At 39.3% G+C, this 24,338-nt stretch overlaps 2 protein-coding genes across 2 annotated transcripts; both read left to right on the forward strand.

The window, feature by feature from the left end:
• Positions 1 to 4,790: 4,790 nt before the first annotated feature.
• On the forward strand, positions 4,791 to 5,890 carry LOC119408373 (the record flags this gene model as incomplete). The annotated part of the gene is given in 1 exon segment (XM_037675174.1): positions 4,791 to 5,890. A coding segment is annotated over 1 exon segment (1,002 nt), but the record flags the coding sequence as incomplete, so codon positions are not given.
• Positions 5,891 to 11,102: 5,212 nt separating this feature from the next.
• stard15 (StAR-related lipid transfer (START) domain containing 15) lies at positions 11,103 to 22,885 on the forward strand. Its single transcript, XM_037675176.1, has 6 exons — positions 11,103 to 11,461; positions 19,323 to 19,470; positions 21,100 to 21,203; positions 21,426 to 21,540; positions 22,127 to 22,179; positions 22,260 to 22,885. The coding sequence occupies exons 1-6, from the start codon at positions 11,315 to 11,317 to the stop codon at positions 22,473 to 22,475; spliced, it is 783 nt and encodes a 260-aa protein (XP_037531104.1). The 5' UTR covers positions 11,103 to 11,314; the 3' UTR covers positions 22,476 to 22,885.
• Positions 22,886 to 24,338: the final 1,453 nt, after the last annotated feature.

A 24,338-nucleotide genomic window follows, 5' to 3' on the forward strand; every position in this document is an offset into this window, starting at 1 on the left:
AGGTGTTTAATCAGGTTTAATTAGACAGGTGCTCAGTCAGACAGGTGCTCAGTCAGACAGGTGTTCAGACAGGTGTTTAATTAGACAGGTGTTGGTCAAACAGCTGTTCAGTCAGACAGGTGTTTAATTAGACAGGTGCTCAGTCAGACAGGTGTTCAGACAGGTGTTTAACCAGGTGGGGGTTAATCAGGCCGGTGTTCAGTCACACAGGTGTTCGATTAGTCAGGGGTTTAATTAGACTAGTGTTTTGTCAGAGAGGTTTTTAGTCAAAGAGGTGTTCAGTCAGTCAGACAAGTCATTTGGAGCTGTTTTTTTTTGGGGGGGGGGGGGGGGGGGTGTACAGCAGCACCTGAAGGCATATGAAAGATAGTCGGATATAAAGATGACTCACTCGGATCTGAAAGCAGAATCTTTTTCTCTCTAACTTCTTTAGAACACACCTCGTATCTTTGAGGATGATTGTTAGAACTAAGACTTCCTCCCAAAATCCACCTCAGGTTCTGGGTCGGATCAGACCGCGACCATTAGACTTCGGGAGGTGTGGCTCTTCGACCGGTTGTGACTCGCGGGTGCTGTTCTCAGGCGTGTCGGACAGGTGATCTTACCTGAGAATGTTCCTGTTTTCCAAGCAGAGTGACACCTCTGACGTGCACGTCCTATCTGTGCAGGGAGAGGCGAATAAAAGCCGGTGCATCACCTGATGCTCCTCAGACGAAGGGCTTGTAGGTTAAGAAAGGGCTTCCGAGGCGCGGCAGAGGAACAGGTGTGTGAGGAGGGAGCTGCGTTTTTCAACAAACAAATCAGAAAACGTTACCAGAACATCCTTTGGAGGTTTGGCATAAACTGGTGTGTGAATGGATCGAAATGGCGCATCAGGTAGGAGATTCAGAGGATGACATGAATGTTGAGGAGTGGACACCAGTCAGAGGTGGGAGAGGGAAAGGTAAGGAAGGTGACAGAGGCAAGATGGAGGGCAGGGCAGTGTCTGAAAGCCAAGGAAATAAAAGAGGATTAGAAGCGAATAGTTCAGATGAGGATAGAGTGACTCGTAGGAAAATGGTGAGGGAGGAAGTCAAGATAATATTAAGATTCAACAAAGAGGATGAACAGGGAAACATTAGCCCTATTTTTCTATCAAAAGAAATAAAAAAGAAAATTGGAGAGGTAGAAATGGCTAAAATACTGAGAGATGGAAACCTAATGATAATTTGTAAAACAGAGGAGCAAAAAAATAAAGCATTAAAAATTGAAAACATTTGCAAAAAGACAATAACAGAAAGAATGGTGGTAGGAGAGAACAAAACTTTTAAGGGAGTGATTACAGGTATACCAACTGATGAGGATTTGGAAAAAATAAAACGAAGCATTGCAGGAGCACAGGTTACAAATATAAAAAGAATGTTAAAAACAGTCAATGGAGAAAGAGTGGCAAGCATGTCCGTCTTATTAGAGTTTGCAGATGATGTGTTACCGGAAAAAATCAAAATAGGATACATGAGCTTTCCAGTCAGGCCTTTTATTCCTCCTCCACTCCGCTGCTACAAGTGCCAGCGTTATGGACATGTGGCGGCGGTGTGTAGAGGGAAGCAGAGGTGTCCCAAGTGTGGAGAGGAACACAGATATGAAGAATGTAGGGAAGAAGCTCAAGAAAAGTGTTGCAACTGTGGGGGACAGCACAGAGTCAATTATGGCGGATGTGAGGTGAGGAAGAGGGCCGTACAAATCCAACAGATTAAGATAACCAAAAACATAAGCTATGCTGAAGCAGTCAAGAATGTGCAAGGACCAAAAACAAGAGAAACAGCTCAAATAAAGAATCAAACCCCACAACAAAATAATCAACCAGAAGAAAACATTTCAATGTCAACGGAGAAACTTATTCTATTTATGGCATACGTTATCAATTGTACTGATCAGGTTAAACACAAGACAGAGAAGATTAAAATAATTGTGAGAGGCGCTGAAAAATTCTTGGGATTTAAAGAGATGTCATGGGAAAATATAAACAAAAGACTGGAAACAGAAGGGAAGTCAGGAAACCTCAATGACAAAAACATATGATAATACTACAATGGAACGCACGAAGTTTATTAGCAAATGGGCAAGAATTTAAAGCATATATAGATGGATTTGATAATAAACCAGAAATCATATGCATACAAGAGACATGGTTAAAATCAAATTTGGAGTTCGTCATCAAAGGATATAATTGCATAAGAAGAGATAGACAGGAAGGAAATGGAGGAGGATGTGGAACATTCATAAAACAAGGAATTCAATATCAAATATTAAAAAAAGGAACAGAATTAGAATACATAATAGTAGAAATATGGGGAGATGAAGGAAAGTATAAGATCATAAATTTCTATAACCCATGCAAGGCACTGTCACTTGAAGTGATGGAGGAGGTATTAGAATATGTGGATGGGAAAGTGGTGTGGTGTGGGGACTTTAATGCACATAGTACTTTTTGGGGGAAAAGTAATGATAAAAATGGACAAATAATGGAAGAAGTAATAGAAAATAAAAACCTTGTATGTATTAATGATGGGAGGGGAACAAGAGTAAATGTTAGAACAGGAGCAGAATCAGCAATCGATCTTACATTTGTGTCAAATTCATTGGCTGGTGTTTGTATGTGGGATATTGATAAAAGCACAGTAATGGGTAGTGATCATTATCCTATCAAAATTTCAATAGGCATAAAACCAGAAAATAACAAAGTAGAAGGAAATAGAAAGTTACTATTTAATAAAGCAGACTGGAATAAATTCAAATATCTTACTGATAAAGAGCTACAACAAATAGATCTTTCAATGGATAGTAATAGTATAAATGTTGGTATAAGCAAGGTTATACAGGAAGCTACAGAACATTCAATAAAAAAAGGTGGAAGAACGAGCGAAAAGAAGATCGTACCTTGGTGGACAAATGAATGTAACAAAGCCATAAAGACAAGAAATAAAGCATTTAAAACATTAAAAACAAATCATAATTATCAGAACTTCATTGAATATAAAAGAAAACAAGCAATGGTAAGAAAAATAGTAAAGAATGCAAAAAGGGAATATTGGAGAAACTTTTGTAATACTATAGGAAAAGAAACAAAAATTGAAAAAATCTGGAAAATGATAAAAAGAATGAATGGGATCAAAAAAGAATATGGATATCCAGTATTAAAAGTAGATGGCACAGAAATGGTAAATAATAAAGAAAAAGCTGAAATACTAGCAACAACATTCAGTAAAATTCATAGTTCCAATAATATTAGTAATGAAGGAAAGAGAGGGAGGGAAACAACAAAGTTAAAATACAAAGATTTAATGGAAAATATGGAAGAAACTGATAATTTATTGAACGAACCCTTTCAAAAAGCAGAACTAAATCGAGTACTCAGGAAAACAAAACAAACAGCACCTGGAAAAGATCAGATATGGTACACCATGATAGACCACCTTAGTGAAAAATCCAAAGAAATAATTTTAGAACTATACAACAAAGTCTGGGAAGAGGGGGAGCTACCACAAAGCTGGAAAGAAGCAGTCATCATACCAATAGCAAAACCAGGAAAGGATCATACAAAGCCGGAAAATTACAGACCAATCGCACTAACATCAAATATATGTAAAATAATGGAAAAAATGATTAATGATAGACTAACGTATTATTTGAATAGTAAGGGATACATATCTAAACATCAAAGTGGTTTTAGAAAAGGGAGAAACACCAATGATGCAACATTACAGTTAGAGCACGAGATCAGGAGAGCACAGATAAATAAAGAAAGTGTGGTGGCTGTATTCTTTGACATAGAAAAGGCGTACGATATGTTATGGGCTGAAGGTTTATTAATTAAAATGTACAAACTAGGAATTAACGGAAGAATGTTTAGATGGATACAAAACTTTTTAACAAAAAGATCAATACAAGTAAAAATACAACAAGAATATTCAAAGAAATATTTTGTGGAAAATGGAACACCGCAGGGGAGTATTATAAGTCCATTATTGTTTTCCATAATGATAAATGATGTGTTTTCAGTGATTGAGAAGGGGGTGGAATGTTCGTTATTTGCAGATGATGGAACCATTTGGAAAAGAGGGAAAAATATAAAGTTCACTGTGAAAAAAATACAAGATGCTATATTAAAAATTGAGAAATGGGCAAATGATTGGGGATTCAAATTCTCAGTGGACAAAACTAAAGTAATGGTATTTACACAGAAAAGAACAACAGAAGAGTTTAAATTGAAATTATATAATCAAGAACTAGAACAAGTTAAATGCATAAAATATCTGGGTATATGGTTTGATGAGAAAATAATATGGAATGTACATATACAAAAGATTATTGATAAATGTAAAAAAGTCTTAAACATTATGAGATGCTTAGCTGGGAATGAATGGGGTGCAGATAGGACTGCATTAAAGCGAATATATACAGGACTTATCAGATCAAATATGGATTATGGTTGTGCAATTTATGGGTCAGCAGCAAAAACACATTTGGAGAAACTGGACAAAATACAACACCAAGCATTAAGACTATGTACAGGAGCATTCAAAACCACCCCAACAGCAGCACTTGGAGTAGAAATGGGAGAAATGCCGTTAGCAATAAGACGAGAACAACTAGCAATAAACTACTGGATCAATCTTAAAGGAAATAACCCGGAACACCCAACATTAGATATTTTAAAACCAAGCTGGGAGAAAGAGAAGAAAGAGACAAGAAGCTTTGGATGGATAATAGACCAGAAAACAAAAGAAATGCAAATACACAACTTAGACATCAGCCCAGTAGTACCATTACCAACAATACCACCCTGGATTCTCCCAAATGCAACAGTTGACTTGACACTCATGGACAAGAAAAAAGACAGGAGATTTATTTTTAATTCATATACAGTACAGGACTATATCAATAACTACTATAACTATATACAGATTTATACAGATGCATCAAGAACATCAGAGAAAGTAGGAGTGTCATATGTCATACCAGAATTCAACATAGAAGTAAGGAAAAGAATCACAAATGAAGTATCCGTGTACACAGGGGAGATGTTGGCAGTATTATTGGCAGTGCAGTGGGTGGAAGAAACAAGACCGTTAAAAACAATCATTTGTTCAGACTCAAGCTCAACACTCATCAGTTTACAAAATAGTCATTCAGATAGCCGACCGGACATTTTACTAGAATTACAACAAACTTTATTCAGAATACAAATGATGGGACTGACAGTGATATTTTTATGGACACCAGCACATATAGGGATCAGAGGAAATGAAGCAGCAGACAGGGCAGCAAAAGCAGCAACAAAAGATCAAATCAACTTCACAATATCTATCAGCAAATCAGAAGTAAGAACTATAGTGAAACAAAAACTAAAGGGAAAATGGCAAAAACAATGGGAAGAAGAGCACAAAGGAAGATGGTACTACAGAATTCAGAGACAAGTGGGAGAAATGAGAAGAGGAGGGAGGAACAGAAGAGAAGAAAGACTAATAACCAGATTAAGATTTGGACACACCAGCCTTAACAATACACTACACAATATTCAAAAACATGATACAGGACAATGTGAACACTGTGGACAGGAGGAAACAATAGAACATGTCATTTTGGTCTGTCAGAAATATGAACATCACAGAAGGCGCATGATAGAACAATTAGGGAAAATCAAAGAAACATTTAGTATAATAAATATATTACAAAAGGAAATAACAAGTAAAAGTATTCGAATCATTATACATTTTTTTAGAAACACAAAATTAGAAAAGAGAATATAAACATGTAGACATAAAGCCATTTTGATCCACACTCCATACCAGTAGGTGGCGGTAATGCACACCTTCCGTTGTTTGCCAACCGCCATAAAACTCCATTAAGAAGAAGATGCTCCTCAGACGGATTGGACTCGTCCTTGGAAGGAAGGAGGGGTGAAGGAAGGAGGAAGCTGTTGGGCGCGGAATTCAAAACAATTTTTGACGGATTATCGGTATTTGACATTTTTTGGACTTTGGAACAGGCGGAAATTGGCATAAACTGGTATGTGAATGGTTCGGATGGAAAAACAGGTAGGAGACGAGGCAGACATGGATTTTGAGGGGTGGACACCGGTAGGTAGAGGGAGAGGACGCGGAAGAAATAAAATGGAGGAAGGGACAAATGACAGCCAGAGTAATAAAAGGGAGTTGGAAGGGAGCAGCTCTGATGAAGAAAGGGTAGTAAGAAGAAAAGTAGTGAGGGATGAATTTAAAATAATATTAAAACTAAAAAATGAGGAAGGGCAGGGTAACATAAGCCCCATTTTGATATCAAAAGAAATAAAAAGGAAGATTGGGGATGTAGAAATGGTGAAGGTGTTAAGAGATGGAAATTTATTAATATCATGTAAAACTGAAGAACAAAAAAATAAGGCTTTGCACGTCGAGAACATCTGTAAAAGAATGGTCATGGAAAAAAAGATAATAGGAGAAAACAAAACAGTTCGCGGAGTTATTTACGGGATCCCAGTGGATGAAGATTTAGATAAAATAAAAAGGAACATTGTTGGTGCACAAGTAAACAACTTGAAGAGACTATCAAGAACTGTTAATGGGGAAAGAGTAGGAAGTTTATCAATTATGATTGAGTTTGATGAGACAACATTACCAGCAAACATAAAAATAGGTTATTTAAATTTTCAAGTTAGGCCTTACATCCCACCACCACTCCGCTGTTACAAGTGCCAGAGATATGGACACATTGCAGCAGCGTGCAAAGGTAAACAGAGGTGTCCAAAGTGTGGAGAAGACCATAGGATAGAAGAATGTAAAGAAGAAAAGGAGAAGTGTTGCAACTGTGGAGGACAACATAGAGTTACATATGGAGGGTGTGAAGTGAGGAAAACGGCAAAAGAAATCCAACAGGTGAAAATAAGTAAAAACACCACATATGCAGAGGCAGTCAAAAGTGTCAAAGAACAAAAGACAAGAGCGACAGGACAAACAGAGAACCAGAACCCACAACAAAGTACCAGTAAACAGCAAACAGAGGAAAACATCACAATGCCAGTTGAAAACCTAATATTATTCATAGCATATGTCATAAACTGCACTGACCAGGCCAAACATAAAACAGAGAAAATTAAAATAATTGTGAGAGGAGCTGAAAAATTTTTGGGGTTCAAAGAGGGATCTTGGGAAAACATTAACAAAAGGTTGGAAGCTGATGGAAGACCAGGAACACCAGGTGACAATATATGAATATATTACAATGGAATGCTAGAAGTTTAATTGCTAATGGACAGGAACTTAAAGGTTATATTAACGAACTTCAAGAGAAACCAGACGTTATTTGTGTACAGGAGACGTGGTTAAAACCAACAATAGATTTTATTATTAAAGGATATGATAATATAAGAAGGGATCGACAAGAAGGAAGTGGAGGAGGGTGTATAATATTTATAAAACAAGGCAGGCAATATCAAATAATAGGGAAAGGTAAAGAATTGGAATATATAGTAATAGAAATTTGGGGAAAAGAAGGAAATTGTAAAATATTAAATTTTTATAATCCATGTAAAACATTGTCACTGGAGTTGATGGAAGAGGTGATGGAACATCTGGAAGGGAGAGTAATATGGTGTGGGGACTTTAATGCTAATAGCACAGTATGGGGTAAATGTAACGATAAAAATGGACAGATTATCGAAGAAATAATGGAAAACAAAAATTTAGTATGCATTAATGATGGAAGAGGAACGAGACTGAATGTAAGAACAGGAGCAGAGTCAGTTATAGATTTAACATTTGTATCAAACTCAGTGGCTGGTGTCTGTGAGTGGGACATTGATAAAAATACAACTATAGGCAGCGATCATTATCCCATTACAATAAGAGCAGGACTAACAATAAATAACAATAATATAAAAATAAACAAAAAATGGAATTTTAATAAAGCAGACTGGGTTAAATTTAGCTATTTGAGTCAAATTAGTCTAGAAAAAGTCAACATGACAATGGATATAAATAATATAAATACATATATAAATAAGGTAATACTAGAAGCTGCAGAAAATTCAATAAAGAAAGGAGGAAGACAGAAGGACAAGAGAATTGTACCCTGGTGGACAAGTGAATGTAGTGAAATAATAAAGTTAAGAAATAAAGCATTTAAAGTACTTAAAAGGAATCCAATTTATCAGAATCTAATTGATTATAAAAGAAAACAAGCTATGGTAAGGAGAATAATTAAGAACACAAAGAGAGAATATTGGAGAAAATTCTGTAACACAGTGGGAAAAGAAACAAAAATTGAAAAAATTTGGAAAATAATTAAAAGAATGAATGGTATTAAAAAAGAATATGAATATCCAGTATTAAAAATAAGTAACAAAACTATTACAAAAGATGACGAGAAAGCTGAAATATTAGCAGAAATATTTAGTAAAATTCATAGTTCTAGTAACATGAGTGAAGAAGGAAGGAAAGGTCAGGAAGCCACAAAACTAAAATACAAAGATTTACAACAAAATACTGAAGAAACAAATAATTTATTGAATGAACCGTTTACTAAAACAGAACTGAACTATGCACTAAGGAAAACAAAGAATACAGCACCTGGTAAAGATAACATTTGGTATACAATGATAGAACATCTCAGTGAAACATCAAAAGATACAATATTAGAATTTTACAATAAAATCTGGGAGGAAGGGGAGCTGCCAGAGAGCTGGAAGGAGGCGATCATAGTTCCAATAGCCAAACCAAGAAAAGACAATACAAACCCAGAAAATTATAGACCCATTGCTTTAACGTCAAATATGTGTAAAATAATGGAAAAAATGATTAATAATAGATTAACTTATTATTTAAATATCAAAGGGTATATATCTAAATATCAGAGTGGGTTTAGAAAGGGGAGGAATACTAATGACCCAACAATTTGCTTAGAGCATGAAGTCAGAAAAGCACAAATCAACAAAGAAAGTGTAGTCGCTGTATTTTTTGATCTAGAGAAGGCATATGATATGATGTGGGTAGAAGGATTATTAATTAAATTATGTCAAATGGGGATCAATGGAAATATGTTTAACTGGGTTCAAAACTTTTTATCAGACAGAACAATAGAAGTGAGAATTGGGCAAGAACTATCAAGAAAATTTACAGTAGAAAATGGGACGCCACAAGGAAGCATTTTAAGTCCGTTATTGTTTTCCATAATGATAAATGATATATTTACAGACATTGAGAAAGAAATGGGATGTTCATTATTTGCGGACGATGGAGCCATATGGAAAAGAGGTAGAAATACAGAATTTGTTATTAAAAAAATACAAGATATGATAATTAAAATAGAAAAATGGGCATTTCAATGGGGATTTAAGTTCTCAATAGAAAAAACAAAAGTTATGGTGTTTACACAGAAAAGAATAAGAGAGGAAATAAAATTAAAATTATATAATCAAGAATTAGAACAAGTAAAAAGTGTAAAGTTTTTAGGAGTATGGTTTGATGAAAAAATAATATGGAAGATACATATACAGAAAATTATCGATAAATGTAAAAAAATATTAAACATTATGAGATGTTTGGCTGGCAGTGACTGGGGAGCGGATAGAGGAGCTTTAAAACAAATATACACCGGATTAATCAGATCAAACATTGATTATGGAAGCATCATTTATGGATCAGCAGCAAAAACTCATCTGGAAAAATTAGATACAATACAACATCAGGCATTAAGAATCTGCACAGGAGCATTCAAAACTACACCAACAACAGCGCTAGAAGTAGAAATGGGAGAGATGCCTTTAGATCTAAGAAGAACACAACTAGCAATAAATTACTGGATAAACTTACAAAGCAATAACCCGGATCATCCAACACTCGATACACTAATCCCATGCTGGGAGAAAGAGAAAAAACAAACAAGAAGTTTTGGATGGATCATAAGAAAGAAAACAGAAGAAGTTCAAATACATCATTTAGAAATAAGTCCACATTTACCACTATCAGTTTTACCACCCTGGATATTACCAACAGCAACAGTCGACATGACACTAATGGAAAGGAAAAAGGACAGGACATACATCATAGATTCACACACAGTACAGACTTATATAAACAATTATTACCAGTACATTCAAATATATACAGATGCATCAAAAACAAATGAAAAAATAGGAATAGCTTTTATAGTACCGGAATTTCAAATAAAAATAGGAAAACGAATCACCAACGACTTATCCGTATATGCAGGAGAGATGTTAGCAGTGTTATTAGCAGTGCAGTGGGTGGAGGAAGTAAAACCATTAAAAACAATAATCTGTTCAGATTCAAGTTCCACATTACTCAGTTTAAAGCACAATCATACAGACAGTAGGCCAGATATTTTATTAGAAATATACCACACATTATTCAGAACACAAAGGATGGGTTTAACAGTGACATTTTTATGGGTACCAGCGCACATTGGGATTGAAGGAAACGAGATGGCAGATAAGATGGCAAAGAAGGCAACTCAGAATCACATTGACTTTACAGTAAATATAAGCAAATCAGAGGTAAAAAGTATCATCAAACAAAAACTGAAGAAAGAATGGCAGAAAAGATGGGATGAAGGAAAAAAAGGAAGATGGTTTTATAGGATCAAAAAGACAGTGGGAGAAACGAGAACTGGAAGAAGGAGCAGAAAGGAAGAAAGATTAATAACAAGATTGAGATTTGGACATACGGGACTGAATTATTCATTATTTCAAATAAAGAAACACAATACAGGAAAATGTGAGCACTGTGGACAAGATGAAACTATTCAACATGTGATATTGGAATGTCAGAAATATGCAGCAGAACGAAGGTTTATGAAGAGACAGTTTGAAAAGATAAAAGAAAAACTTAATATAATAGATGCACTACAACACAACTTGGAGAGCAAACATATACAAATTATAATTAGATATTTTAAGAAAACAAAGTTGATTAATAGAATTTGAGATATATATAGTTTACTCACACATACACATAGAATTAGCCCATGATGAACCACACTCCATACCAGTGGTGGCGGTAATGCACACCTACAGTTTTTTGCCAACCGCCATTAAACTCATCGAGAAGAAGAAGAAGATGCTCCTCAGACCAGGTCCGGTTCTTCGATACCATCGTTTTCAGTCTCGGTCCAGTTCTTGTCAGACCAGCCTCCTCGGACCTTATCCTTCTTCGGACCGGTTCTGCTGTGTTCTGCAGGTTCAGCCGCGTGTCCGCTGTGAGGGCAGCGCGCGGGACGCCCGGGTCTAGTCGTGTAAAACGGTTCTGGTTGATTGGAGATGCCGGTTCGGATTCCAGACGACTCAGACTTCTCGTCTTTTAAGGACGAGTGTCTGAGTCCGGACGGATGGACCATCCGGTACAACAAGGGAGGAGTCACGGTCTGGTGCCGGGAGGAGGACGGCAGCTCGGTCCAAAAAGTTAAGGTGAGCAGAACCGGTCACCTGTGATGTGACTCTTTCAGAGTTCATGGACGGAAGTTCTGATCCTGTTCCGTCTGGCTCACTTCGGTCCATTTTCAGCCCAAAGTTAGAACTGCATTGTTTTTAAACGCTCAAAGATTTAATTAAAAAAAACAACAAATATCGTCATCAAAATCCCTCCTGAGTCCGGGTTCTGACTAGATCTGGAGTTTGGGTTTTAGTTTTGACTCTGATCTAAAGTGCTGGTTCTGGAGATATTGGATCAGAGTTGTTCTGCTGGTCTGGTTCTGTTGGCCGAATTCCTCTGGTTTGGTTTTGCTGATCGTGTTTTGTTGGTTTGGTCAGTTTTAGAAGCTGGTCACGTGATCAAATGACGTCATCACTTACGCGCATTCTGGTTGTTTGTTTGTTGTTTTGTGTCAGCTGTTTGCTGCAGACTTTAACCCGGGTCACTGACCAGAACAGTGTTCAGTCTTGTCTGAAACAGGACCTGATACCTGATCCAGAACAACTCGAGACCTGCTGCATCCCAGGTCCATCATCTGTTCTGCAGCAGCCGAAGATCTAAAGAACTTTCAAGAATTTCTGCTGTGGATCTGCCCAAACTCTGTAATTTACACGAAGGGGAAGTTGGACCGCAGGAACCGGTTCATGGTTCAAAGAACTACAGCAGTTCTTCTTTTTGTGGTGAAGGAACCACTGACTTGGCTCCACAGAAGTGATGTAAAACGTTAACAACACAACATTTTTCAGTCAGGTCATCTGGACAGTTTTTTTTTTTTGTGCTGAAACGTTTCACCTTCGATCCGGAAGGCTTCATCAGTCAAGGAAACACACAACACAAAACTGATGACCTGACTGAAAAATGTTGGATTGTATACCTGGATTATTGAGCATGGACTTTGTTGTTAACAACACAGCTACCACCTGGACCAGGCCCTGGTTCTGGACCAGGCCCTGGTTCTGTCAGGCAGTCCCATGTCCTTGGTTCCATCTGCAGCTGATGCCTGCTTAAACTCAAACATTAAACTTTTATTGTCTCCAGGGAAGCATGAAGAGGATCCGTGTCCACAACACACACATCCTGCTGTGCACCTAACACTTCTCCCAGGGCATTTTGGGAAATGTAGGAACCGTGATTGCGAATGGAAGACAGGCTGGAGTAATAAGACGAAACAAAAGTGCACTGTTGGTTTGAACGAAAATCTGAAATGCTAACTTTTACAAACTACAGAGGATCCAAACCACAACTTACTAGTACTCTTGGACCAAATGACTTAATGTAATTTAATCCCTGAGTTTGGACTGACAGGATGTATGCTGGTCCCTGAGTTAAGCCCGACAGGATGGAGCTTCTCTGGATTGTGAAGCCTCTGTAAACGCACTATGAAATGCTGCAGTTGAACAAACCACCAGAGCAAACACTGACTGAGGATCACTGCTCCTACAGTCAATATTTACTGTTATCCAGAGCCAGAGGACGAGCTGCAGTGCATGCTGGGAACATGCATGTACAGTACTGTATGTTAAAAATGTGCCACTAAAACTTGACTGTTTAAACTGCTTGATTCAGATATTTTACAGAGCTCCAACTCTCGCGGCTGTAACAGAGACATGGTGTAATTAGGTAAAGAGCAGCGTCGTTATGAGCTAAACCTGTTTAACTGCGAAGGCCTCGCGGTGTGGCAACATCGTGGAAACTTTTGCTGCCTCTGGTGAGCTCTGATAACTGAGACTTTATGAGAAGGGACTGAGGAAATAAAGATCCTGCAGAAGAGCAGTCAGACCTGATTCCACCTTGAATCTCATCAGGAAGTGGCTGCAGCAGGATGGATTTCACATTAAAACGGATAAAGATTGAATGGAAGCAATCTGTTCTTTTACCTATAAATGCTAAATTATGGACCAGCAAGCTCCAGACCTTCCTTTTTATTATACAAGGGTGAAAGTTCTGCTGTTCTGGTTATGTTTTTATATCAGCAGAAAGTATTTTTGGAACCATCCATTATCCTTACCCTGCTTCTGAATGAGGACTGACACTGTTGGATGCTTTTGTGGTCCGCTGGAGATGAAACTCTTCACACGGGGATGAGACGGGCTGCTGAGTGATGGATGGATGCACATCATGAATGATTAACGGGCAGCGGAGTCGTGCTGATTGAGTTACACGGAGCGTTTTCCAGCGCTGACTCTCACAATATCTGATGACAGCTGCTCAGCTGAGCCTGACGCTCCTGGAAGATCACGGCAGTGGAAAAAGGTGACGTTCTACAGTGAGCTGCCGTCTCACATGGCGTCCGGTTAACCGTCACCAGGATGAGGATGGAAGCAGCTCCGTGTCAGTCCTCCAGTTTCAAGCGAACCCACTTTTTTGACTGAGCTCTTCTCTGGTTGCTTTGTTGCTCAGAGGACATTTATTCAAAACTAAACGAGGGTCAGATGGAGATTAAAAAAACAGCTGAGTCTGATTCCGATAAAGTTTACCTTTTGGGTGGAATCTCCTAGAACAGGAAGAGAAGCTGCTTCACAGGTTCAACAACCCTCCATGTTTTTAGTAAACTGACAGGCAGAACCACTACAGACATGGGCCATGGTGATTTCACTCAAGCCTTTACAAAATGCCCTGAGTCTATTAGAGTCCGGTACTCCGAGTCACTTAAAGACTACAATTTAAGTCTGTTTAAAGCTGCTTAAAGTCACTGAAGTTGCTGAGTCAATGCAAGTCACTTTTATTAACCTCCATCGCAGAATATATATATGTGCTGGTCATAAAATTAGAATATCATGAAAAAGTTTTTTTTTATTTCAGTGCAAAAAGTGAAACTTGTATATTATATTCATTTATTACACACAGACTGATATTTCAAATGTTTATTTATTTTAATGTTGATAACTGACAACTAATGAAAACCTCAAATTCAGTATCTCTGAAAAGTAAAATATTGTGGAAAGATTCAATATTGAAGACACCTGGTGCCACAACTCTAATCAGCTAATTAACTCAAAACACTGGCAAAGGCCTTTAAATGTTCTCTCAGTCTAGTTCTGTAGGCTACACAATCATGGGCAAGACTGCTGACTTGAGTTGTCCGAAATACGACCATTGACACCTTGCACAAGGAGGACAAAACACAAAAGGTCATTGCTAAAGATGCTGGCTGTTCACAGAGCTCTGTGTCCAAGCACGTTAATAGAGAGGTGAAAGGAAGGAAATGATGTGGTCGAAAATTGTAAAAACAATAGGGATAACTATACCCTGGAGAGGATGGTGAAACAAGACCCATTCCAAAATGTGGGGGAGATTCACAAAGAGTGGATCGCAGTTGGAATCAGTGCTTCAAAAACCACCACGCAGAAACGTATGCAAGTCATAGGTTTCAGCTGTCGCATTCCTTGTGTCAAGCCACTCTTGAACAAGAGACGGTGTCAGAAGTGTCTCACCTGGGCTAAAGACAAAAAGGATTGGACTGCTGCTGAGTGGTCCAAAGTTATGTTCTCTGATGAAAGTACATTTTGCATTTCCTTTGGAAATCAAGGTCCCAGAGTCTGGAGGAAGAGAGGAGAGGCACAGAATCCATGTTGCTTGATGTCCAGTGTTAAGTTTCCACAGTCGATGATGGTTTGGGATGTCTTCTGCTGGTGTTTGTCCACTGTGTTTTCTGAGGTCCAAGGTCAACACAGCTGTCTACCAGGAGGTTGTAGAGCATTTTATGCTTCCTGTTGCTGACCAACTTTATGAAGATGCAGATTTCAGTTTTCCAACAGGACTTGGCACCTGCACACAGTGCCAAAGCTACCAGTACCTGGTTTAAGAACCATGGTATCCCTGTTCTTAGTTGACCAGCAAACTCGCCAGATCTTAACCCCATAGAAACCTATGTGGTATTGTGAAGAGGAAGATGCGATATACCAGACCCAGCAATTCAGAGGAGCTGAAGGCCACTATCAGAGCAACCTGGGCTCTCATAGCACCTGAGCTGTGCCACAGACTGATCGACTCCATGACACGCCGCATTGCTGCAGTAATCCAGACAAAAGGAGGAACAACTAAGTATTGAGTTCTGTACATGTTCATACTTTTCATGTTCATACTTTTCAGTTGGCCAACATTTCTAAAAATCTTTTTTAATTTTTTTTTTATTGGTCTTGAGTAATATTCTAATTTTCTGAGATGCTGAGTTTGGGGTTTTCATTAGTTGTCAGTTATGATCATCAACATTAAAATAAATAAACATTTGAAATATATCAGTCTGTGTGTAATGAATGAATATAATATACAAGTTTCACTTTATGAATGGAATTACTCCTCCACTCACCAGGATTCGTCACTCTGTGTCGCCTCAGAGATGGGAAACAAAAAACTACCTGTTTTTTTTTTCCACAGTGTAACTCCTCACCACACAAATATCTTGCACCAAAAACATTAAGGTTTGCTTGTGTTGCCTGTTCAGTTCCAGTCCAGGAAAAAACACTCATCTCAAAAACTACAAACATTCACTCTTCTAATCCCTCAGCAATGGAGGACATTGGCGTATCACTTGTTTGCTTGTAGTTTCGGAGTTGTCCGAGTTATTTTGAGTGGCTCAGCGATAATCCAACCTGATTTGTGTCGTAAATTACTCAGATTTGCGCCAAGATATTTGAGCCACTTAGTTTCTCAGTCACTGTTAATCCAAATTGCACCGTTTTTTTTTCGTGTGTTTTTTTTTAAGTTGCTCCAAACTACTCATTCTTTCCTAAACTTGCTTTTTGTCGTTTCGAGTGTTTGAGTCGCAAGAACTTGGTCGTAGTGGGAGATTAAATCATCTGAAAATTTAGCTAAAACCTTAATTTTTTTTTTTTTTTTTGCTTGCATATTTTTATTCATGATTTGTTTGAGTGGTAACTGAAGCATTTATTGATCTGTTGGTTGATTGACTGGAGTCCTGATTCCAGATGTTTTGATGTGTACTATAGATAAATCTAGCAAGGTTGAGTCGAGTCCTCTGGACGGATTCTTCTTTTCTAAAACCTTTACTCTTTTATCCAAAATACTTATTCGGTCCGAGGAGTTAAAACTAAGTCAGTCTTATAAATTGCACCTTCTTACAGTGGATCAACAAGTTTGCTGGTGTCGGCTAAAAGCCAGGAAGGAGAAATCCCACACAAGACGGGCCCTGAATCTATGTGGATATCATAACTGGGCCTTCTTGAAAGCAGAGAAAAACCCAAACAGGACTCCAGCCACCCGTCAGGTGAAAAGGAGGAACCCAGACCAGTGGTCATTCCGTATGTTACAGGAGTTTCAGAAAAACTGAGACGTTTATTTTGCTTAACACAACGTCCCAGTGGCTTTTAAACCCCAAAATACATTACGGCAAAGACTGGTTCATCCCGAAGATCCAGTCCCACGGCACAAACAGAGTAATGTTGTGTATGCTGTTCAGTGTCAGGAGGGTGATCAGTCTTACATCGGGGAAACTAAACAGCCACTAGCCAAAAGGATGGCCCAGCACAGAAGATCAACATCATCAGGCCAGGACTCTGCGGTCTACACTCATCTCCAGGCCAGTGGTCACTCTTTCAGGGATGAAGATGTTCACATCCTTGATAGAGAGGAACAATGGTTTGAGAGAGGAGTAAAGGAGGCCATCTTTGTGAAGAGAAACTGTCCATCGTTAAACGGGCGGAGGCCTCCGTGTTCAACTGTCCCCCTCTTACAATGCTGTTATTGCTAGTATCACTCAGCCTCCTGTGAATAGCAAGCGGCCATCAGGGCACTAACGATCAATTGTTAGGCTGATGGTCCTCCTTTTACATGTGAACAACTAGTTTTGGCTGTAAGCAGCAAACATCCAAGTCAAGTCATATTTATTTATAGAGCACAATTTAAAACAGACTGTTATCAAAGTGCTTAACACTAAGGGTAACACTAAGAAATAAAAAGCAGTAAGAATATACCTTAAAAAATTAAAACAACATCATTAAAATGAAGACATGGAACAAGATATACTAAATCATCTCACACAGTATGAAACGCCAGAGAGAACAGATATGTTTTTAGCAGGGATTTGAACACAGGAAGGGAGGTGGCATGCCTAATGTTGGGAGGTAGGTTGTTCCACAGTTTGGGACCCATGACCGAAAACGCCCGATCTCCTCGGAGCTTCAGTCGTGTTTTTGGAACAACCAAAAGCAGCTGATCGGATGATCTCAGAGCCCGAGAGGGAACATATGGTTCCAGTAGCTCAGAGAGGTAGATGGGTGCGAGGCCATTTAGGCACTTATAGGTCAGGAGGAGAATTTTGAAATCAATCCTAGTTCTCACAGGAAGCCAGTGTAGGGAGGACAGAACTGGTGTGATGTGCTCATACCTCGGTGTACCGGTTAAGAGCCGAGCTGCAGCATTCTGGACGAGCTGTAGCCGTGAGATAGAGGCCTGGCTGACCCCAGCATTCAGTGAATTACAATAGTCCAGGCGGGTTGTGATGAATGCATGGACTAGTGTCTCAAGGTCGGGTCTAGACAGCACTGGCTTGAGCTTAGCTACCTGCCGCAGTTGGAAGAAGCTTCTCTGCAGAACCGAACTGATCTGTTTGTCGAACTTAAAATCCGAGTCAAAAATCACTCCAAGGTTTTTAACAGAGTGCTTCAGATAAGGCTGAAGGGAGTCCAGGTTCACAGGATAAGAGGCGGCAGCTGAGCTAGGGCCAAAGACAATGACTTCAGTCTTATGGTTGTTAAAACTTAGAAAATTTGAAGCCATCCATGTCTTAATGTCGTCCAGACATTTGAGGAGAGGGTGGACGGAACAAGCACTGGCTGGTTTCAGTGGCAGGTAGATCTGACAGTCATCGGCGTAGAAATGGAATGGAATACCATGTTTTCTTAGGATCGACCCCAGCGGAAGCAGATAGAGTGAAAATAGAAGGGGTCTGAGAATCGAGCCCTGCGGGACACCGCAGGAAAGAGGCATTGAAGTGGATAGATTTTTACCCACCTTCACACAAAAACTCCTGTCTGAGAGGTATGAGCGGAACCAGTCTAATGCAGCACATGTAATCCCAACCCAGTGTTCAAGCCGAGAGATGAGGATACTGTGGTCAACAGTATCGAAAGCGGCAGTAAGATCGAGGAGTACAAGAGCCACAAAATGACCAGAATCATTTGCTGTTAAAATGTCATTACAAACCCTAACCAAAGCTGTTTCGGTGCTGTGGAGCTGCTTGAAACCAGACTGAAAGACCTCAAAGATTTTGTTCTCAGTTAAAAACTGATTTAACTGAGTAAAAACTACTTTTTCCAGGATTTTGGACAGAAAGGGGAGTTTTGAGATTGGTCTGTAATTTGAGCAGGCTGAAGGGTCAAGACCAGGTTTCTTAATTAACGGTGTGACTACTGCATGTTTGAACGCCTCTGGGACCACGCTTGTAGCAATACTACTGTTTAGTATTGTTAGAACAGCAGGCTCATCCACCATGAGAAGGTGCTGCTTATAAGACTAAGTTTGTTGCGGCGCCTCAGACTGAAGGTCTTTTGGATAAAAGACAAAATGTTTCAACAAAGAAGAATCCGTCCAGAGGACCCGATTTAACTTGGTTGGATCCTTATGAGATCAGCGGTCCTTTTTTAAATGTATTCATTCTAAGGCAGCCAAGACTGAAATCCTTCTCCTTCTCATCCCGTTTCCTGCTTCCATTTGTGGAAAACTTGATTTATAATAATCTTGCAGTAATGTTTGAACTCTTCACGGTCTCAGGCGATGACATCACTTGCTGTTTGAGAACTGATGACTTAAACACAGCACTTGGCTTCAGAGAGACGAGTTCTATCTGTTTTGATCCATGACATCATCACACTAACTTTAAATGTCTGTTTGTTCCAGATGAAGATCGTTTGTAAAGACGTGACAGCAGAGACACTCTACGATGTCCTCCATGACACCAGCTATCGCAAGAAGTGGGACACAAACATGCTTGAAACATATGACATCGGCAGGCTGACGGTCAACGCAGACGTGGGATATTACTCCTGTCAGTATCACCGATTTAAAGTTTTCTTTAAAGAAGAGATTTAAAGGAAGTTGTTCATCATGTCTGAGTCCAGTGAGCTGAAGGGTTTTTATAGGAAAAGTCTGATTTGAACACAAACTGTGACCTTGAAATGGTTAGCAAGATAATATAGAACTAGGCCTGCTGTGATAAACAATAAATCAATTAATCGCATGATAAATGAAAATTATTGACCACATTTTCAACTACGTCTTGTCCAAGCTCCAAAATTCATGGTTGAAACCTGTGCCTTTGTGTAAAAAGTTGTTTTTCTCTACAAAAAGAAGCTGAGAACTTGTTTACTGATTGAAAAAAATAAATATCTATCTATCTATCTATCTGATAGATAGATAGATAGATAGATAGATAGATAGATAGATAGATAGATAGATAGATAGATAGATAGATAGATAGATAGATAGATAGATAGATAGCTTTGGGTGAAAAATGCTATTCTAAAGAGCTCAAACCACACCGAGCATCCACCATTTTGAGAACTGAAAAACAGGAAAGAGAGACAACCCATGTCTTGTTAAGGGGCCTCCCTCTCATTTTTCTTAGAGACGCGCTGCTGCTCTCTCACTATCCATCCTTCGGTTCAAACAGTCTTATACTGCCATCCGGTGGTCGAATAAAGGTACTACACAAAAATTAACCAACATTTCTTCTTGAATTTGACAATTACTAATTATTGTGAAATTTCAAACAATATTATCGTTTATCGCAATTATTTCTGAGACAATTAATTGCCCAGCAAAATTTGTTATTGTGACAGGCCTATATAGGATACATGTATCAAACTCCAGGCCCTCAAATGTGGCCCTCATTGACATCTGGCCCCCAAGATGATATGTTAAACGTAAATTTTTTTTTTTTCACTTGAATTTTTTTCAGTAATCTTTGATTATGACGTCAAAAGTGCAACAGAGAACGTCAAATGAGACAAATGAAACTCATGTTGCGGAACCTGCAACCAAGATAAATTGTTTGGTATTTAGATTGAGTTTATGTAGATTCTGAAATTGGCCCTTAGTCTGAAAAGGGTTTTAAGTTTGGCCCCCTTTTGTAAGAGAGTTCGACACCCCTGAGAGGATCTCAGGGGTCCATACATTCATAGAAAAACAAAAGTCCACCCTCTTTCAGTTCTGGAGTTTTGCATATCCAGACATACAGGAACTGATCTGGTCTTTAACAAGTTTTTAAAATGGTTCCACTCTGACCACCAGTGAACAAAACACCCAACTAATGTCACCGTTTGTTAAACAAAATGTTGAACTGGTTCCAGCCTCGCTGCTTCCAGAGGTTCAGGATCAATCAGAAGCTGCTGAATAAGCTGATCATCATAAGAGGGACCACCTTTTATACAAGCTGCAGTTTCTGCTGCGTTAACACAACACCAAGGCAGAAAGACATCAGCAATGACTTCAGAGAAGACACTGTTGCTAACCATTAATCTGGGAAGGGTCAAAGGTCATTTCTAAGCTATCTGGGGTCCATCTACATAAAATATGACTCACAAGTGTAAAACGTGTTCCACATCATTGTCGGGAGCTGTTTTCTGATCACACGATGCAGAAAAGCTTCACTTCTGTTCCTTTATGTTGTTTGAAGGGAAATGTCCGAGTCCTCTGAAGAACAGAGACTTTGTGACGATGAGATCTTGGCTTCCCCTCGGCAGCGACTACATGATCATCAACTACTCCGTCAAACACCCGGTTAGTGTTTTACCAACAGAACTCGGGCTCCACTGAGCTCTTACTGTAAATCTGCGACCAAGGGGTCAAAATAACGTTTTTATTGTTTGTATTAACTGTAATAATCAGCATTGTTTGTAGGTAAACGGCTGACTGTTTCTCAGAGTTTTTTATTTATTTATTTATTATTTTTCAAACACCAGCTGACACTCCCAACACTTCCTGTTTTATTTGTCTCCATAGCAACATCCTCCCAAGAAAGACTACGTCCGAGCCGTGTCTCTGCTGACAGGTTACCTGATCCAGTCAAACACCACAGGCTCCACCCTCTACTACCTGACCCAGGTGGACCCCCGAGGTGAGATGGGCTCTCAAAGCACAAAGAACCACAAACACACTCTGGGGTCTCCACCCTGTGGGATGTGCTTGGTAAACCTTAAGATGAACCTGTCCAGAAGACACCCTGATGCTCAAACCACCTGAGACGACTCCTAATCTCATCTCTAAGGCTGAGCCCGGCCACTCTACAGGGGGAGATTATTGCAGCCAATTAGATCCAGGATTTGACTCTTTTTGGTCATGACCCAAACTTGATCTTTAGTGAGGTTTGAAACAAAGTGAATCTTGGTGCTGCTTCCACCAATATCCTTAGTCCAGATCAGAAGTTTCCCACCTAAACCAGCCCGAGAAGAACTCTGCTTTCCCTTTCAGAGTCATTGAACAGTTTGCCAGAACCTCCTTGAGGCCAAACAAAACTTCTTCTCCGTGGTGTCTTTGGATTCCTCCTCACAATCTAAACTAGTCCTGGGCTTTGACATGTTGTCCAGATGTCCTCATCTCACACAAACGCATCGATATTTCCAATCGAGTTTTGTCTTCCAGCTGTTCTCATAGACAAAGACAAGAAGCTCAGTTTGACTTGTGCTGTCCTCTTGTGTCCGCAGGCTCGTTACCAAAGTGGGTTGTGAACAGAGTCTCCCAGTTTGTGGCTCCGAAGGTAAATATCTGATCGTTTTCTTGAACAGATTTGGTTTCTGTTCCTCATCAAACGATGTCTCACCGTCTCTGTCCTCCTAGGCCATGAGGAAGATCTACAAGGCAGGTCTGAAGTACCCGGAGTGGAAACGGAAACACAACCCGACCCTGAAGCCGTGGATGTTTCCAGAGCAGAACATGCTGCCGTCCATCAGCCCGTCGGAGCTGACGCTGCAGCACGCCGACTCTCTGGAAAACATCGACGAGAGCGGCCTGAGTGAAGACAAGACCCACAACAGCGATGACGACGAGACTTAAGACATCCTCAGACTCTCACCTGGAGCTTCTTCGGCTCATTTTCTGTTTCTGGGTTTGTTTGAGAAAAGGATAAGCTAGAAACTTGTCTGACAGTGAACACCTCACTTCAGTTTCTGACATTTTCACGTTTTGGGCTTCAGACGCACCTCGGTCTGAAGCTGCGGTCCTCCAAATGTCCCCTCAGACTTCCACCAGAATCCCTAAGGACTACAAATATGGTGTTCATATGAGGCTCTGCTCATCTTCAAGGTTTCAATTTGTTTTTTTTAGGTGTTATCTGGTTTTTTCCAGGCTTTTTAAGGACATTTTGCTCTTTTAGTTCTTATCTTTATTGTAATATGATGACGAACAGAACTTGCTGCAAATGACTCTTTTTCTTGATTTGTTCAGGATTAATCATTTATTATTTAGGGGAAAAAAAACTGTAGCTCTGTCTTCAGTTTTATTGTAGAAAATCTACTCTTTTCTGTTACAACTTAAACCAGTTAATAAGGATCTCTGAAGAGGGTGAAGAATGAAGTAACAAGTTATTGTTAATAACTTTTTAAAAAAAGTTGTGTGTGATTAATAAAAGGTTGCTTGTGACGATATCAGTGTGTTTTATTAGTGTTCAGACTTTTTACTTGTTTAATCCTCCACATCCTGAGATGTTCTGATGTTTGGTCTGGTTCCTCAGAGAGGACCAGAGCAGACACTGGGCTTCATATTGGAACTTAAACATCTGGCTACTTGGAGCTGTAGCGCCATCTGGTAGACGTATATCCTCATCACAGCATGAACTTTTTGAAAAAACTAAGGTGTTGCAGGAAATTTTGGGACCCAGCATGAAGTTGAGAAGAATGAGTCCATCCAGACTGAATGTATCTCTTGTAGAAGTGATCTGGGAGAAGCTTCAGCTGCTGTAGAGTTTCTTCTCCACCTTTTGTGTGTTCAGGTGGAATCGGGTAAATCTGAGTGTCATTCAGTTGAAAGTGGATGTGTTGTTCAGATGGAATCAGTGATTAAAAAAAGAGTTTCCACAGAAAACGATGGAAAAAAACCAGCAGAAAACGTGTGTTTAGATCAGTGCAAACGGTAAGACGGAAAAACGGAGATGTAACAGAAGCAAAAGCAAAATGAAAATAAAGTTAAAATTCTTGGAAAAAAATGTAGATCTTGTTAAATCTAAAAGCATGATCATAAATAAATGGGGGGGAAAAAACTCCCATGTGTTTGTTTTCACGTTTGCTCAGTTTGAACTCGCAGATTGTGGAGGACAGAATGTGACAAAATGAAATAAATAAATACACAATACAAAAATAACAATTAAATGTATCTTTTAATTCTTAAATGCATCAGCAAATCTACAATTAAATTATTAAATACACCATTAAATAATGAAATGTACCTTTTAAATTATTTATGTCATGATTTATATCCATCCATCCATCCATTTTCTTTACCCGTTTATTCCATTTTGGGTCACGGGGGTCGCCGGTGCCCATGTCCAGCAGTCACTGTGCGAGGGACGGGGTACACCCTGGACGGGTCGCAAGTCCATCACAGGGACACATAGAGACAAACGAGACAAACAACCATTCACTCTCTCACTCACACCTAGGGACAATTTTTTTAGAGTTACCAATCAGCCTAACATGCATGTTTTTTGGTCTGTGGGAGGAAACCCACGTATGCACGGAGAGAACATGCAAACTCCACCCAGAAAGGCCTCCGGACCGGGATTTGAACCAGGGACCTGCTCGCTGAGAGGCAGCAGCTCTAACAGTTGCGCCACCATGCTGCCTCATGATTTATATATTTATTTAATTTTGTCACCTTCCGTATTCCAGTGATCCTTAAAATATCTAACCAGTTCAAGGGAGA

Source organism: Nematolebias whitei, chromosome 4, assembly GCF_014905685.2.
Source record: "Nematolebias whitei isolate Nwh7 chromosome 4, NemWhi1, whole genome shotgun sequence".
In the NCBI taxonomy this organism is placed as follows: domain Eukaryota; kingdom Metazoa; phylum Chordata; class Actinopteri; order Cyprinodontiformes; family Rivulidae; genus Nematolebias; species Nematolebias whitei.

Coding starts and splice junctions, on each gene's coding strand:
- stard15 (XM_037675176.1), top strand. CDS start 11,315: ATGCCGGTTCGGATTCCAGACGACTCAGACTTCTCGTCTTTTAAGGAC. Junction 11,462..19,322: donor GCTCGGTCCAAAAAGTTAAG/GTGAGCAGAACC, acceptor TGTTTGTTCCAG/ATGAAGATCGTTTGTAAAGA. Junction 21,204..21,425: donor ACTACTCCGTCAAACACCCG/GTTAGTGTTTTA, acceptor TTGTCTCCATAG/CAACATCCTCCCAAGAAAGA.